General features: G+C 53.5%; 1 protein-coding gene across 2 annotated transcripts in view; it reads right to left on the bottom strand.

The window, feature by feature from the left end:
- LOC146808676 (uncharacterized) overlaps positions 1-14,982 on the bottom strand; it is an 86,727-nt gene that overhangs the window by 35,640 nt on the left and 36,105 nt on the right. For both annotated transcript variants that reach the window (XR_014965481.1, XM_085614212.1), the window contains exon 2: positions 14,593-14,638. Coding sequence is in view for 1 of the 2 variants with exons in the window: in XM_085614212.1 (XP_085470338.1) it covers positions 14,593-14,638 (46 nt within the window). In the remaining variant the exon portion in view is untranslated. The remainder of the gene's footprint in view (positions 1-14,592; positions 14,639-14,982) is intronic.

The following is a 14,982-nucleotide window of genomic DNA, read 5'->3' as shown; positions in this document are numbered from 1 at the left end:
AGAAGGAAGCAGGGTGCCGTGATCTCTGTGGTGAGCACGCAAGGTGCGCTGTGGCAGTGAGAAGGAAGCAGGGTGCTGTGGTCTCTCTGGTGAACATGTGTGGTACGCCGTGGTGGTGAGAAAGAAACAAGGGTGCCGTAATCTCTGTGGTGAACATAAGAGGAGAGTTGCAGTGGTGAGAAGGAAGCAGGGTGCTGTGGTCTCTCTGGTTAACATGAGAGGAGCATTTCTGGCAGTGAGAAGGAAGCAGGGTGCTGTGATCTCTGTGGTGAACATGAGAGGAGCATTTCTGGCAGTGAGAAGGAAGCAGGGTTCTGTGATCTCTGTGGTGAACATGAGAGGAGCATGTATGGCGGTGAGAAGGAAGCAGGGTGCTTTGATCTCTGTGGTGAACATGAGAGGAGCATTTCTGGCAGTGAGAAGGAAGCAGGGTGCTGTGATCTCTGTGGTGAACATGAGAGGAGCATTTCTGGCAGTGAGAAGGAAGCAGGGTGCTGTGATCTCTGTGGTGAACATGAGAGGAGCATATCTGGCGGTGAGAAGGAAGCAGGGTGCTTTGATCTCTGTGGTGAACATGAGAGGAGCATTTCTGGCAGTGAGAAGGAAGCAGGGTGCTGTGATCTCTGTGGTGAACATGAGAGGAGCATTTCTGGCAGTGAGAAGGAAGCAGGGTGCTGTGATCTCTGTGGTGAACATGAGAGGAGCATGTCTGGCAGTGAGAAGGAAGCAGGATGCCGTGATCTCTGCGGTGAACATGTGAGGTGCGCCATGGCCGTGAGAAGGATCCAGGGTGCTGTGATCTGTGTGGTGAACATGCGAGGTGCACCGCAGCAGTGAGATGGAAGCAGGGTGTTATGATCTCTGTAGTGAACATGCGAGGACTATCGCGGTGGTCAGAATGAAGCAGAGTGGCGGGATCTCTCTTGTGAACATGCAAAGAGCGCCGCAGCAGTGAGAAGAAAGCAAGGTGCCGGCTTCTCTGTTGTGAACATGCGAGGAACGTTGCAGCGATGACAAGGAAGCAGGGTGCTGTGATCTTTGTGATGAACATGCGAGGAGCGTCACAGCATGAGAAGGTAGCAGGGTGGTGTGATCGCTGTGGTGAACATGAGAGGAGCATCGCAGTGGGGACAAGGAAGCAGGGTGTTGTGATCTCTGTGTTGATCACACGAGGAGCGTTGCAGCGGCAGAAGGAAGCAGGGTGGTGTGATCACTGTTGTGCAAATATAAGGAGTTCCGCGGCCGTGAGAAGTTAACAGGGTGCCATGATCTCTGTGGTGAACATGTGAGGAGCGTCGCCGTAGTGAGATGGAAACAGGGTGCCTTAATCTCGGTAGTGAACATGATAGAAGCATTGCGGCGGTCAGAAGGAAGCAGGGTGCCTTCATCTCTGTGGTGAACATGCGATGAGCGTTGCAGCGGTGACAAGGAGGCAGAGTGCTGTGATCTCTGTGGTAAACATGTGAGGAGCATTCAGGTGGTGCGAAGGAAGCAGGGTGCAGTGATCTCTATGGTGAACATGAGATGTGTGCCACACCGGTGAGAAGGAAGCGGATTGCCGTCATCTCTGTGGTGAATATGAGAGGAGCTTTTCGGGCAGTGAGAAGGAAGCAGGGTGCCGTGATCTCTGTGGTGAGCACGCAAGGTGCGCTGTGGCAGTGAGAAGGAACCAGGGTGCTGTGGTCTCTCTGGTGAACATGTGTGGTACGCCGTGGTGGTGAGAAAGAAACAAGGGTGCTGTAATCTCTGTGGTGAACATAAGAGGAGAGGTGCAGTGGTGAGAAGGAAGCAGGGTGCTGTGGTCTCTCTGGTCAACATGAGAGGAGCATTTCTGGCAGCGAGAAGGAAGCAGGGTGCTGTGATCTCTGTGGTGAACATGAGAGGAGCATTTCTGGCAGTGAGAAGGAAGCAGGGTTCTGTGATCTCTGTGGTGAACATGAGAGGAGCATGTATGGCGGTGAGAAGGAAGCAGGGTGCTGTGATCTCTGTGGTGAACATGAGAGGAGCATTTCTGGCAGTGAGAAGGAAGCAGGGTTCTGTGATCTCTGTGGTGAACATGAGAGGAGCATGTCTGGCGGTGAGAAGGAAGCAGGGTTGTAGGAAATGGGACCCCCGGCCGGCCAGGGCTTGCGCCACAGCCAGTCAGAGACCACCACTCCTATGAAAGGTCGACCCCTGCTCGCCCTCTAGGTAACGCGGCGCGGGCAGCCAGGCCTATCTCGGAGGACATGTGAAGCATTTGCGCACGCACCCACCAACAACAACCTCCCGGGCCTCCCACAAAAGGAACTCCACACCAAGTATATATATGAAAAATAGACTCTGTATTAAGCAGGACACATAGGAACACACATCGTACAAGGTGCCAGGGGCACGGGTAGGGGCTTCGGGGAAGAAGGTACAGCACAGGGCCAAGGGACCATGGCCAGGAATCGCACAGGGGACATCTGGTATTCAGGGGGGGGGGGGAAATAGGACAAGGTACACAACAACAGGAGCACCCGTAGAGGTGCAACACAGAATACATGTAGGGATCACATTAGACTCAGTCCATAGTAGTCCACAGGCCAGCGGGCCTTTCTGGGGCAAGGTGCCCAAGTGTCTCGAGGTTCATGGCAGAAAGCCCGGGGCAAAGCTAAACGTCGCGGTGGCCCACTAAGTGCTGGGCCACTGAGGGACCTCGTGGGGGCCTTGTCGGCCCTGGGAAAAAGGGGGGCCAACGGGTGGAGCCCCTCGGCTCTGGGGGTAATGGCACGGTGGAGCCTCTCGGGGCTCTGGGGGCACTGGTCATAGGTGGAGCCTCGCCGGGCTCTGGGGGCAATGGCCACAGGTGGAGCCTCGCAGGGCTCAGAACATTGGGGGGGGGCACGCGGAGTCCCTCTCGGGGGACTCGGCTTCGTGAGAGGCCTCCCGGGCCTCGGGGCACAACCGGAGATTCACTCGAGGGGGGGGGGGCGGACGCCGACAACGCGTCCCGACGCCCCTCCTCCCTGTGGCTCGCCGCAGCACTCACCGGTTTTGGTGCGTCGGTCTCCCTTGCTGCGCCAGCCTTCTCCTTGTGCTCCGGGGCTCTCTCTCTCTCTCGGGAGCCCCGGGGGAGGTCAGCAGCTTCACGGGGGTATTGCAGGGGCGCGGAGTGAGCTCCCGCCGCTCCTGCTACGTCGTTTTCCTTCGGCCGGCCTCTCCTCCTTCTCCCGGGCCGGCAGCCAATCACGGCGCGGCCTGGGGGATGACGCCAGTGGGGAATCCCGGGCCGGCAGCCAATACCAGCGCGGCCCGGGGATGACGTCACTAGGGTCCCGGGCGGCGGCGGTGAACTCGGGGAGAAATTGACGAGGAGTGGGCTCCCTCGTAAGGCACATGGGCCGGGAATAAAGCGAGGTAGGCACTCGCTGGGGGTATTGAACACTGGGAGCACGGGGCAGACGCCGGGTGAGCACCGGCTTGTTGGATGTAGCGCTACCAGCGCTTGTGCAGGAGGGAAGGACCCCAAAGTGGTAGGGAGCAGGGAGCAGCGCTTCCAGGTGCTGGGCAGGAGGGACAGCGCTCCCCCAGCGCTAGATGCAGATTACAAAAGTCCGTCGGTAGTCCAGGACCTCAGGGGGGGGCCCAGCAGCGCCAAAGAGGGGAAAGGGCCACCTCAGTCCAGGAGTAGGGCAGGGCCCAGGGAGGCACGCCACCCCTGAGCCCCAGCAGCAGCAGCTCCAGGTAGATTCAAGTTGGAGAACAAGAACAAGTCCAGAGTGTCACAGCACCCTTTTTATACACACATTCTTGGTCTGAAGGGGCAGGCAGGGGGAGAACCAGCTGGAACTGGTTATGGGGGATTCTTTACACTGGCCAGGCTAGGAACATCAGCCGCACCCCAGGGGGTGGAGCCAGCAGTGTCTGGGGAAAACCCAGCCTCATTCATGACACTCAAACCAGACGGTCAATCCACACGCAGACCCAGGCTCACTCCTCCCCTCACATCAGTATGCTAAACACTCCATTCACCACCGGGCAGACCCTCCCAGATCCTGGGAGCCAGGCTCACCAGCCAGCCCCGGCCAATCATACGCCAGGCACATATTCCACAAATATGCCAACTTCCAAAAGGGGGACTTCTACACTAGACACACTCATACCTCATATACCGTTGCGCAGCGTTCAACCTCACGAGTTCATACATACCAGACTTGACCCTGCACACCCTACGCACCGGGAACTACCGAGGACTCATCCATCCCCCATGTATTCCTATGGCAGGGTAGGTCGCTCTCTCCTCACACTCACTCAGAGGGGGAATCACCATCCCCAGGTTACATATACCATAAAAACTTCAGGGGCGGACCTGCCAGATGGGCCACGTCCAACACATGCCCCTCCCAGCCCAAAGGCAGGGTAGACCAATCACTACCGTGATGGACTTCCCTGCTTGCCGGGCGATAAAACATGGACGTGGCCCACGCTACCGAGCCACCCTCCAGTTCAACGCCCACCTGGACCGATATACACACACAGGCTAAAGATTAAGAAAAATAACAAAATGAAAAATTAATAAAGGCATAGGCCCAACCAGGCTACCCCACTGGCACGCCTTAGTTGTCCGTGACTAGGACCAGGCCCTGGGCTACCCAGGTACCACTGGTCCCTTCTAATCCGGAGTGGGGGGTGGTAACCCCGGGCCCACAATAGCCCTTCTCCACTCCCTTTCTCATGGTAGCCACGCCTACCACTGTTCCTTCCACCTAGGGTCCGCACCCTCAGGCTTGCCAGAGGTCACGGGCAAGAATGCCCCACCCTACCTCTACTTCTGAGGTTCCGCGTTCTCCCAGGAGGAACACCCTCAGAACACACCTTCCTATCAGTTTCGGGACTTCCTCCCTCCACTGGTCCTCCACCTGGGAACTAAGCGTTCAGCTCTCCCCAAGGCAAGCCGCGGCAGCGCCAGCTGGTCTTCCTTGTCCGGGATACAACTTAACATAAATTCAATAAAACGAGCCGCGGCAGCGCCAGCAGGTCTCAAGGTTCAGCTCTCCCCAAGGCAAGCCGCGGCAGCGCCAGCAGGTCTTCCTTGTCCGGGATACAACTACCATAACTTTAACAAAACGAGCCGCGGCAGCGCCAGCAGGTCTTCCTTGTCCGGGATACAACTACCATAACTTTAACAAAACGAGCCGCGGCAGCGCCAGCAGGTCTCAAGGTTCAGCTCTCCCCAAGGCAAGCCGCGGCAGCGCCAGCAGGTCTTCCTTGTCCGGGATACAACTTAACAGAAATTCAGCCAGGGCGACACCTGGCGCCTAAACCACATTCAGGGACACCTGACGCATCAGACACATTCAGCGGTGCACGGAACACATGATGCCTCCAACACATTCAGCGGGGTAAGGAAGGACACGATTAACGTTGACTCAGCAAGTTCCCCATCCCGGAGAACTTATATTCCATTACTCAGCATACCTCAACATTCATGCACATACCGTCCCCTAGACTGGTAGGACAGTTTTTTCCACCGCCCCTGATTCCTCAACCTGACCCTCGGGGCACGGGTACCATTACTCTAGGGCAGGGACACGGACCATACATATTTGACCATAATTTCGCAACCACCACTGGATCCCACCCTTCTGGTGAATCCAGAGAACCATATTACACTAGGGAGATGATTTACCCTCCCAAGCGAGGGACACCTAACTCGAACACATCTTTCACAGAACGGACATTTACGTAACCTCTTAAAACAATAATCTCCTTTCTTTGCGACCATGTACAATACAGAGTTTTGCAGGGAGGCCAGTTATCGTTGGGGTACTGCGCAAACACAAGTCCGGATCCCACCGCTTGCCACCAATGTAGGAAATGGGACCCCCGGCCGGCCAGGGCTTGCGCCACAGCCAGTCAGAGACCACCACTCCTATGAAAGGTCGACCCCTGCTCGCCCTCTAGGTAACGCGGCGCGGGCAGCCAGGCCTATCTCGGAGGACATGTGAAGCATTTGCGCACGCACCCACCAACAACAACCTCCCGGGCCTCCCACAAAAGGAACTCCACACCAAGTATATATATGAAAAATAGACTCTGTATTAAGCAGGACACATAGGAACACACATCGTACAAGGTGCCAGGGGCACGGGTAGGGGCTTCGGGGAAGAAGGTACAGCACAGGGCCAAGGGACCATGGCCAGGAATCGCACAGGGGACATCTGGTATTCAGGGGGGGGGAAATAGGACAAGGTACACAACAACAGGAGCACCCGTAGAGGTGCAACACAGAATACGTGTAGGGATCACATTAGACTCAGTCCATAGTAGTCCACAGGCCAGCGGGCCTTTCTGGGGCAAGGTGCCCAAGTGTCTCGAGGTTCATGGCAGAAAGCCCGGGGCAAAGCTAAACGTCGCGGTGGCCCACTAAGTGCTGGGCCACTGAGGGACCTCGTGGGGGCCTTGTCGGCCCTGGGAAAAAGGGGGGCCAACGGGTGGAGCCCCTCGGCTCTGGGGGTAATGGCACGGTGGAGCCTCTCGGGGCTCTGGGGGCACTGGTCATAGGTGGAGCCTCGCCGGGCTCTGGGGGCAATGGCCACAGGTGGAGCCTCGCAGGGCTCAGAACATTGGGGGGGGGGCACGCGGAGTCCCTCTCGGGGGACTCGGCTTCGTGAGAGGCCTCCCGGGCCTCGGGGCACAACCGGAGATTCACTCGAGGGGGGGGGGCGGACGCCGACAACGCGTCCCGACGCCCCTCCTCCCTGTGGCTCGCCGCAGCACTCACCGGTTTTGGTGCGTCGGTCTCCCTTGCTGCGCCAGCCTTCTCCTTGTGCTCCGGGGCTCTCTCTCTCTCTCGGGAGCCCCGGGGGAGGTCAGCAGCTTCACGGGGGTATTGCAGGGGCGCGGAGTGAGCTCCCGCCGCTCCTGCTACGTCGTTTTCCTTCGGCCGGCCTCTCCTCCTTCTCCCGGGCCGGCAGCCAATCACGGCGCGGCCTGGGGGATGACGCCAGTGGGGAATCCCGGGCCGGCAGCCAATACCAGCGCGGCCCGGGGATGACGTCACTAGGGTCCCGGGCGGCGGCGGTGAACTCGGGGAGAAATTGACGAGGAGTGGGCTCCCTCGTAAGGCACATGGGCCGGGAATAAAGCGAGGTAGGCACTCGCTGGGGGTATCGAACACTGGGAGCACGGGGCAGACGCCGGGTGAGCACCGGCTTGTTGGATGTAGCGCTACCAGCGCTTGTGCAGGAGGGAAGGACCCCAAAGTGGTAGGGAGCAGGGAGCAGCGCTTCCAGGTGCTGGGCAGGAGGGACAGCGCTCCCCCAGCGCTAGATGCAGATTACAAAAGTCCGTCGGTAGTCCAGGACCTCAGGGGGGGGCCCAGCAGCGCCAAAGAGGGGAAAGGGCCACCTCAGTCCAGGAGTAGGGCAGGGCACAGGGAGGCACGCCACCCCTGAGCCCCAGCAGCAGCAGCTCCAGGTAGATTCAAGTTGGAGAACAAGAACAAGTCCAGAGTGTCACAGCACCCTTTTTATACACACATTCTTGGTCTGAAGGGGCAGGCAGGGGGAGAACCAGCTGGAACTGGTTATGGGGGATTCTTTACACTGGCCAGGCTAGGAACATCAGCCGCACCCCAGGGGGTGGAGCCAGCAGTGTCTGGGGAAAACCCAGCCTCATTCATGACACTCAAACCAGACGGTCAATCCACACGCAGACCCAGGCTCACTCCTCCCCTCACATCAGTATGCTAAACACTCCATTCACCACCGGGCAGACCCTCCCAGATCCTGGGAGCCAGGCTCACCAGCCAGCCCCGGCCAATCATACGCCAGGCACATATTCCACAAATATGCCAACTTCCAAAAGGGGGACTTCTACACTAGACACACTCATACCTCATATACCGTTGCGCAGCGTTCAACCTCACGAGTTCATACATACCAGACTTGACCCTGCACACCCTACGCACCGGGAACTACCGAGGACTCATCCATCCCCCATGTATTCCTATGGCAGGGTAGGTCGCTCTCTCCTCACACTCACTCAGAGGGGGAATCACCATCCCCAGGTTACATATACCATAAAAACTTCAGGGGCGGACCTGCCAGATGGGCCACGTCCAACAAGGGTGCTTTGATCTCTGTGGTGAACATGAGAGGAGCATTTCTGGCGGTGAGAAGGAAGCAGGGTGCTGTGATCTCTGTGGTGAACATGAGAGGAGCATTTCTGGCGGTGAGAAGGAAGCAGGGTTCTGTGATCTCTGTGGTGAACATGAGAGGAGCATGTCTGGCGGTGAGAAGGAAGCAGGGTGCTTTGATCTCTGTGGTGAACATGAGAGGAGCATTTCTGGCAGTGAGAAGGAAGCAGGGTGCTGTGATCTCTGTGGTGAACATGAGAGGAGCATTTCTGGCAGTGAGAAGGAAGCAGGGTTCTGTGATCTCTGTGGTGAACATGAGAGGAGCATGTATGGCGGTGAGAAGGAAGCAGGGTGCTGTGATCTCTGTGGTGAACATGAGAGGAGCATTTCTGGCAGTGAGAAGGAAGCAGGGTGCTGTGATCTCTGTGGTGAACATGAGAGGAGCATGTCTGGCGGTGAGAAGGAAGCAGGGTGCTGTGATCTCTGTGGTGAACATGAGAGGAGCATGTCTGGCAGTGAGAAGGAAGCAGGGTGCTTTGCCAGTGGTAGATTCATTTCTACCACGACTAATCACCCTCTTTCCAGGAATCAGAATTAGGAAATCACAAATGAAGCATATTTGCTGTCCTTCCGAAGGGCGGTGAAAACGTAGATCAATACAGTAGGTAATGCCATTTCCACACATTACTGTTTGTGCCCTGTATGTCAGTTAAACTGTATGTGGGAATGTAATGATCATTTCAATTGAAGATGCGTTGTCTGTAATTGCAGTGCGCTACCACACCCTGCATACTCTGCTCCACACCACTCCACTCTGCGACACTTTACTCCAGTCTCTGACACTCGGTAGGAAGCTGGCTCTGTAAGTACTATACCAAAGTAAGGTACAGTGTGCACGGAGTCCAGGGACCCTCAGAGGTATAGCAGAGGCTAGATTAGACAATCACTGATAGCTCTCTTTGTGGTAGTGTGGGCGAGCAGTAAGGCTTATCATAAGGGTGTGTTAAGCATTTATTGTATTCACTCAATCAAGGACTGATACACACACTCAGATACAGAATCCAGATCAATAGGGTAAGTATAAAAAAGGTATACTTATGTTTTATTTCTAGATCCGAGCTGAACTTGGTACAGGTAGGTAAAATATACTTTCAGTTGTAAAAAGGAAATGCAACTGGGAATGGATTTGCAATCATTGCATGTATGCATTTTTTTAAAAAAGAGTTTAAATTACATAGAAATTACTTTGGATTACTTTGAATTACATCGACTACTTAGGGTGTTATGCCTAGATATCACACCGTGGATCCTACAATACAAAGGTAAGTAAGACACTTTTTAGTTTAAAACACAGTTTTAAACATTTTTATTTTAGAGTTTGATATAGCGCGAACTAGACTTTAGGAATCAGGTATAGAGCGCTGTACAGGAGCACCAGTTTCGTTACAGATGGAAACATTCATTTTTGATTGGCAGTTACTTGTTTTTCATACAAAAGACAAGTTAACACAGACATTTTTAGGAACAGAACTCGTATCATTGGTTCCTATGTGAAAAAGAGTGTTAACGGTTTCCAGGTAAGCAAAGGACCTGCAAGTACAACTTTTGGGGGTTATGAACAGGGTTCCCCAAGGTCCAGATGGGCACTCAGTCGCAATGGGGCCGCCGGGTGCAGAGTGGAGGGGCCCAGTGTTATCCAATGAGGCTAAGGGAGCCTTAGCCCGGGGCTGCTTATGAGCAGGCTACTCGGCTGTGGGCGTAAAGCTCCTGAGGTTCCATCAGCACTGCAGGGGCCAAGCATCAGCACAGGAGCTGCACCACCAGCGGCACGGGGGCACAGGCGGATGCAGAGTGCAAAGAAGATGGCGGGAGGCCTGTGATTTGCAATGGAGATCGTCAGTTTGGAAAAGATGCTGCAGGCTTGGTCAGGGAGACTTCCTGAAGGTGACCACCAGCTGAAGAGGTAAGTTGGGTATTTGGGGGATGCCTGGACAATGTTGGTTTGGCCACCCAAGGCAATGGGGCATTGAGTGCCGGGGTGTCTTTAGGCATCGGTTTTTTCTCACCAGATCCGGTCGCAATTGGGGGGACTTTTCAGGTTGAGGCTGCAGGAGTCGGCTTGAGGGAGAACAGGGAATCACCAGGTCAGGATCGTTGAGAAGACCACCTAGTGGTGTTGGGCCACTCCAACTCGGGCCGTGGGCGTCAGGTGCAGAGTGGTGCAGCCGCCTGGATCTGGATTCTGTGGGTGAAATCTTTTCTGAGCAAAACCGGTGCTCACGGGAGACAGAGGGGCAAATTTACAAGGATTTAACGCAGCTGTAGTGGCAATTTTTTTACGTTATGGCAGCGTTTTTTTTATCGCCATATTTACAAGTTGCCGCAAAGCCCAGTTAGCAGCATTTTTTAAGCGTTAACGTAAATGTTTCACAGCACCACTTCACTTAGTGCGGCTTACCAAGAATGAGTTTCAAAGTAAGCGTTCCCACGAAAAACTCCCTCAAAACACACAACGCGATATTTACAAGATTTCCTTGTACGTCGCTAAAAAAGAAAAACTTCTGCAAAGTCACATTAGCGGCAGTTTCTTACCGCTAGGAATTGCCTGATCTTAAAAATGATGCTAATGTACTTATATAATAAGGTCCTAATTTATGAGGTTTTGGTGGAGGGCAGCGCCGCAAGGAATCTTGCTGCTCTGCGCTGCGTCAAGAGCAAAGGGCAGGAATGCGCTGTATCTCTGCGATGCCGTTTCCCGGCTATGATGCAAGGGGGCCTCTGTTGCAGCGCTGACTGATTTTGTGCACGAAGGAACAACTTTCTAGTTGAATGCACACATAGAAAAAGGAAAAACTGAGGAGAAATGAAATCATTTCTCTTAGTTGTGCCGCCCTAATACCACCCTTTGGGAGACGTTACATTCTGCCGCATTCCCAGGTTTACGATTTCTCGTAAATCTGGAAATGCTTCAGATTTCCTCGGTTTTGTGAGAGAACATCCACAGTGGCACCCATGGACCGCCCATGGACCGCCCATGGAACGCCCATGAAATGCCCATGGAGCGCCCATGGAACGCCCATGGAACGCCCCTCTCATGCAGTGTTCTGCTTGAAAGGGGCACATATTTACAAGGCCATGAAAAGTCACGTAAAGAGGCTTTACGTTGCCTCGTAAATATGCTATGGCACATTGCGCCACCGGAACGTCAGCAACAGGAAGCTGGGGGCAGGGAACCGCAGAAAGCCAGAAACTATCTGGAGTCATCGGCAACCATGGAAGGAGAGACGCACAACCAGAAACCGTTGCGGAAGCAGAGTCGCCCAGCCGGGAAGATCGTCGATGAATACAGGAGGTGCTCAGGTAAGGAGCATTGACGATGGCAAGCGTGTGCAGATAGTTGGAGCAGCTTTTATAGCCTAGCGCTTAAGCTGCCGCATGTGGAGGTATGCTTACAATGTGTCACCATCAATTAGGCCATGTGTGTGCGTCTATGGTTGTGTGGACACTTGTCATGGTTGCAAATGCAAAGTGCTTAATGTTCCTCATGTATACAATCATTGTTGGACATATCCAGAGTGCACAAACATGTAATTGATGGAACAACCTCTGCCACCAGGGATTACTCAGATCAGTAGCACTCACGATACATTGGGACAGATAAACTACGAACATGCGGGACAGTTCTATAAAATTAGCATTATTTACACTCCAGGTTGGACAAGCATGATTGTGCACAATGTGTACGGACGGGGGAAAGCCGGGTCAGGACAACCACCATTGGAGAATCAATCAATCAATCAATCAATCAATCAATCAATCAATCAATCATTTGTAAAGCGCACTACATACCCGCGAGGGTCTCACGGCGCTGGGGGGGGGGGGGGGGGGGGGCTGCTACTGATCGAACAGCCAGGTCTTGAGTGTTCTCCTGAAGGTCATCAGGTCTTGGGTCTGTCGTAGGCTCAGTGGGAGGGTGTTCCATGTTTTGGCGGCGAGGTGGGAGAAGGATCTCCCGCCGGTGGTAGTTCTTCAGATGCGCGGAACGGTGGCTAGTGAGAGGTTGGCAGAGCGTAGCTGGCAGTTGGGGATGTAGAAGGAGAGACGACTGTTGAGGTAGGCTGGGCCGGTCTTGTGGAGTACCTTGTGTGCGTGGATGAGGAGCTTGAAGGATATCCTCTTGTTGACGGGGAGCCAGTGCAGGTTTCTCAGGTGGGGGGTGATGTGGCTGTGGCATGGTACGTCAAGGATCAGTTGTGCCGAGGCGTTTTGGATGCATTGTAGTTGTTTGATAAGCTTGGTCGGGACTCACGCGTAGAGGGCATTTCTGTAGTCGAGTCTGCTGCTGACGAGGGCCTGGGTGACTGTCTTTCTTGTATCTGTTGGGATCTATTTGTAGATTTTGCGGAGCATGCGGAGGGTGTTGAAGCAGAAGGAGGAGATGGCGTTGACTTGCTTGGTCATTGAGATCGTTGAGTCTGGGATGATTCCCAGGTTGCGTGCGTGGTCTGTGGGTGTCGGGGCTGACCCCAGTGCCGTCGGCCACCAGGAGTCGTCCCAGGCTGAAGGTTTGAAGCCAAGGATGAGGACCTCCATCTTGTCAGAGTTCAGCTTCAGGCGGCTGGCCTTCATCCAGTCGACGACGGCCTTCATTCCTTCGTGGAGGTTGGCTTTGGCGGTGATGGGGTCCTTGGTAAGGGAGAGGATCAGCTGAGTGTTATCGACGTAGGAGATTATGTTGAGGTCATGCTGTCGGGCGACGTGTGCAAGCGGGGTCATGGAGATGTTGAACAGTGTCGGGCTGAGGGAGGAGTCCTGGGGTACGCCGCAGATGATCTCGGAGGCTTCGGATCGGAATAGGGGGAGGCGGACGCTCTGGGTTCTGCCTGAGAGGAAGGATGTGGTCCATTCCAGAGCCTTGTCTCGGATCCCTGCGGCGTGGAGGCGTGCGCGTAGTGTGCGGTGGCAGACGGTGTCAAAGGCGGCGGAGAGGTCTAGGAGGATGAGTGCTGCGGTCTCAACGTTGTCCAGCAGGGTCCTGATGTCGGTGGCGGCGATGAGGGCGGTCTCGGTGCTGTGGTTGCTGCGGAACCCTGACTGAGAAGGGTCCAGGATTCTGTTTTCTTCGAGGTATCGGGTTAGCTGTCTGTTGTCGATCTTCTCGATGACCTTGGCCGGGAATGGGAGCAGAGAGATGGGCCAGAAGTTCTTGAGGTCTCTTGGGTCTGCCTTGGATTATTTGAGTAGAGCGTTGATCTCGGCATGTTTCCAGCTCTCTGGGAAGGTCGCGGTCTCGAGGGAGAGGTTGATGACATTGCTGTCAGGAATCACGGGAGGTTTCCTCCTCCTACTTCCTCCGTAGCTACTATTCTCTCATTACAAACTCAAAGAGCAGCTAATCCCTTTAGTTGGAGCGCCAGTTGGCACCGTAGAAACTCCAACATGGCCGCCAACATCCTGACACTGCAACAGCATATCGCTGTTTAGCAGTCTAGTCTTTCAGGGAATGACAGTCTGATGAGGTGTGCTCCAACATTCTACTGTGCACTTCACTGAAGAATCTACTGGAGAAGCACCTGTTTCTCGAGCGTCGTGGAAGTTAGTCAGGATAGTGGCGAAATAATCGGGTTTAGTTTCGTCGGTTACTTCAAACATTCAAAGACTTAAGGTTAGTGTCTAAATCATAAATTATTTCAGAAGTCACCAAGAGACAATGAGAAAAATCTGTTTGAAAATCAATTAGGTTTAAAGTTATACTCAAGTTAGCAAAAGCGATATAAATGGTCAAGTATATTGAGATAAACATAATTAGAAAGGCAAATTAATGACCGTTTAGTTCTGTGATTAAAGCCCCGAGTGAGGAAGACGCGGGCGAGACCATTCAACTCGCCGCGTCTGAGGAAATGTTTCAGAGTGTGTGATTGAGCACAATAATAATAGAAAGGACAAACGCGGGCACCGTTCTTTCCGTGCTGCGTTGTCCTGAAGGGATTGTAAATAAAAAGACGCGCGCACGTTTCCCTTCGTGCGCGTGATAAACTCTTGAGGCAAAAAATATCACCGGCAATCTCCTAACGTGACATGATCTTCCTAGAGCCGCGTTAGTTCAAAGAGCTGGCGAGAGTGAACGCGAGAATATTTCCATTCGCTCCGCGTTAAACTCGAAGAAGAGCTGATAAATCATTGCAGGCGTCTCTCTTGCAAGCCGCCTTTAAATAGGTTGCAGATACAATATCTTAGGCACGAACAAACCAGGCAGCACCTTCTTCTGTTGGCTAAGAAACCATAAATATACAAGCACCATTACCCATAAAAGAAATTCTATTAAGGCTGGTGAATAAATTGGTTGTTATTAGCCAACATTGAAGATACAGCTCAACAATTCAGGCACCATTTAAAAAGCATCTCTTTCACTTGTCTTAGTGAGTATTCAATTGGGAAAAAGAAAGAATTCACACTGTAAAGCATAACAGAAAAGAATACTAACTTACCTTGTTTTCTTACGTCAAGACAGAGCAGAGTTTGAGGTAGAACGACCTGTGAAGAAAGGAACAAGTGATTAGAGTGAAAGCTTCTCTGGGTAAAACACAAACAACACAGAAGAGAAGTAAGAAGAGAGGCAAGCCCAAAACTACCCTCTGGTAAGATAAGTTATCCTATGTTAAGAATACAAGTAAGTTTAAGGTTATCAGTCATAACCGACTTATGTAAATGTTTTTAGCTTGGACAACAAGAAGAAGAAAGACCAAGCAGAACCAGCAGAGTTTTGGAGCTGTCTCTTCTCTGTCCCAACCCCTTTCCCCCCTCAGTACTTACCTGCGATGGAATAATATCAAACCTAGCAGGGGGGGTACTGAGAAGGGCATTGGGATTTAGCGTCA

This window comes from Triturus cristatus, chromosome 7 (assembly GCF_964204655.1).
Source record: "Triturus cristatus chromosome 7, aTriCri1.1, whole genome shotgun sequence".
NCBI lineage: Eukaryota > Metazoa > Chordata > Amphibia > Caudata > Salamandridae > Triturus > Triturus cristatus.
The sequence above is the reverse complement of the archived record's forward strand: the minus strand, read 5'-3'. Positions and strand labels throughout refer to the sequence as shown.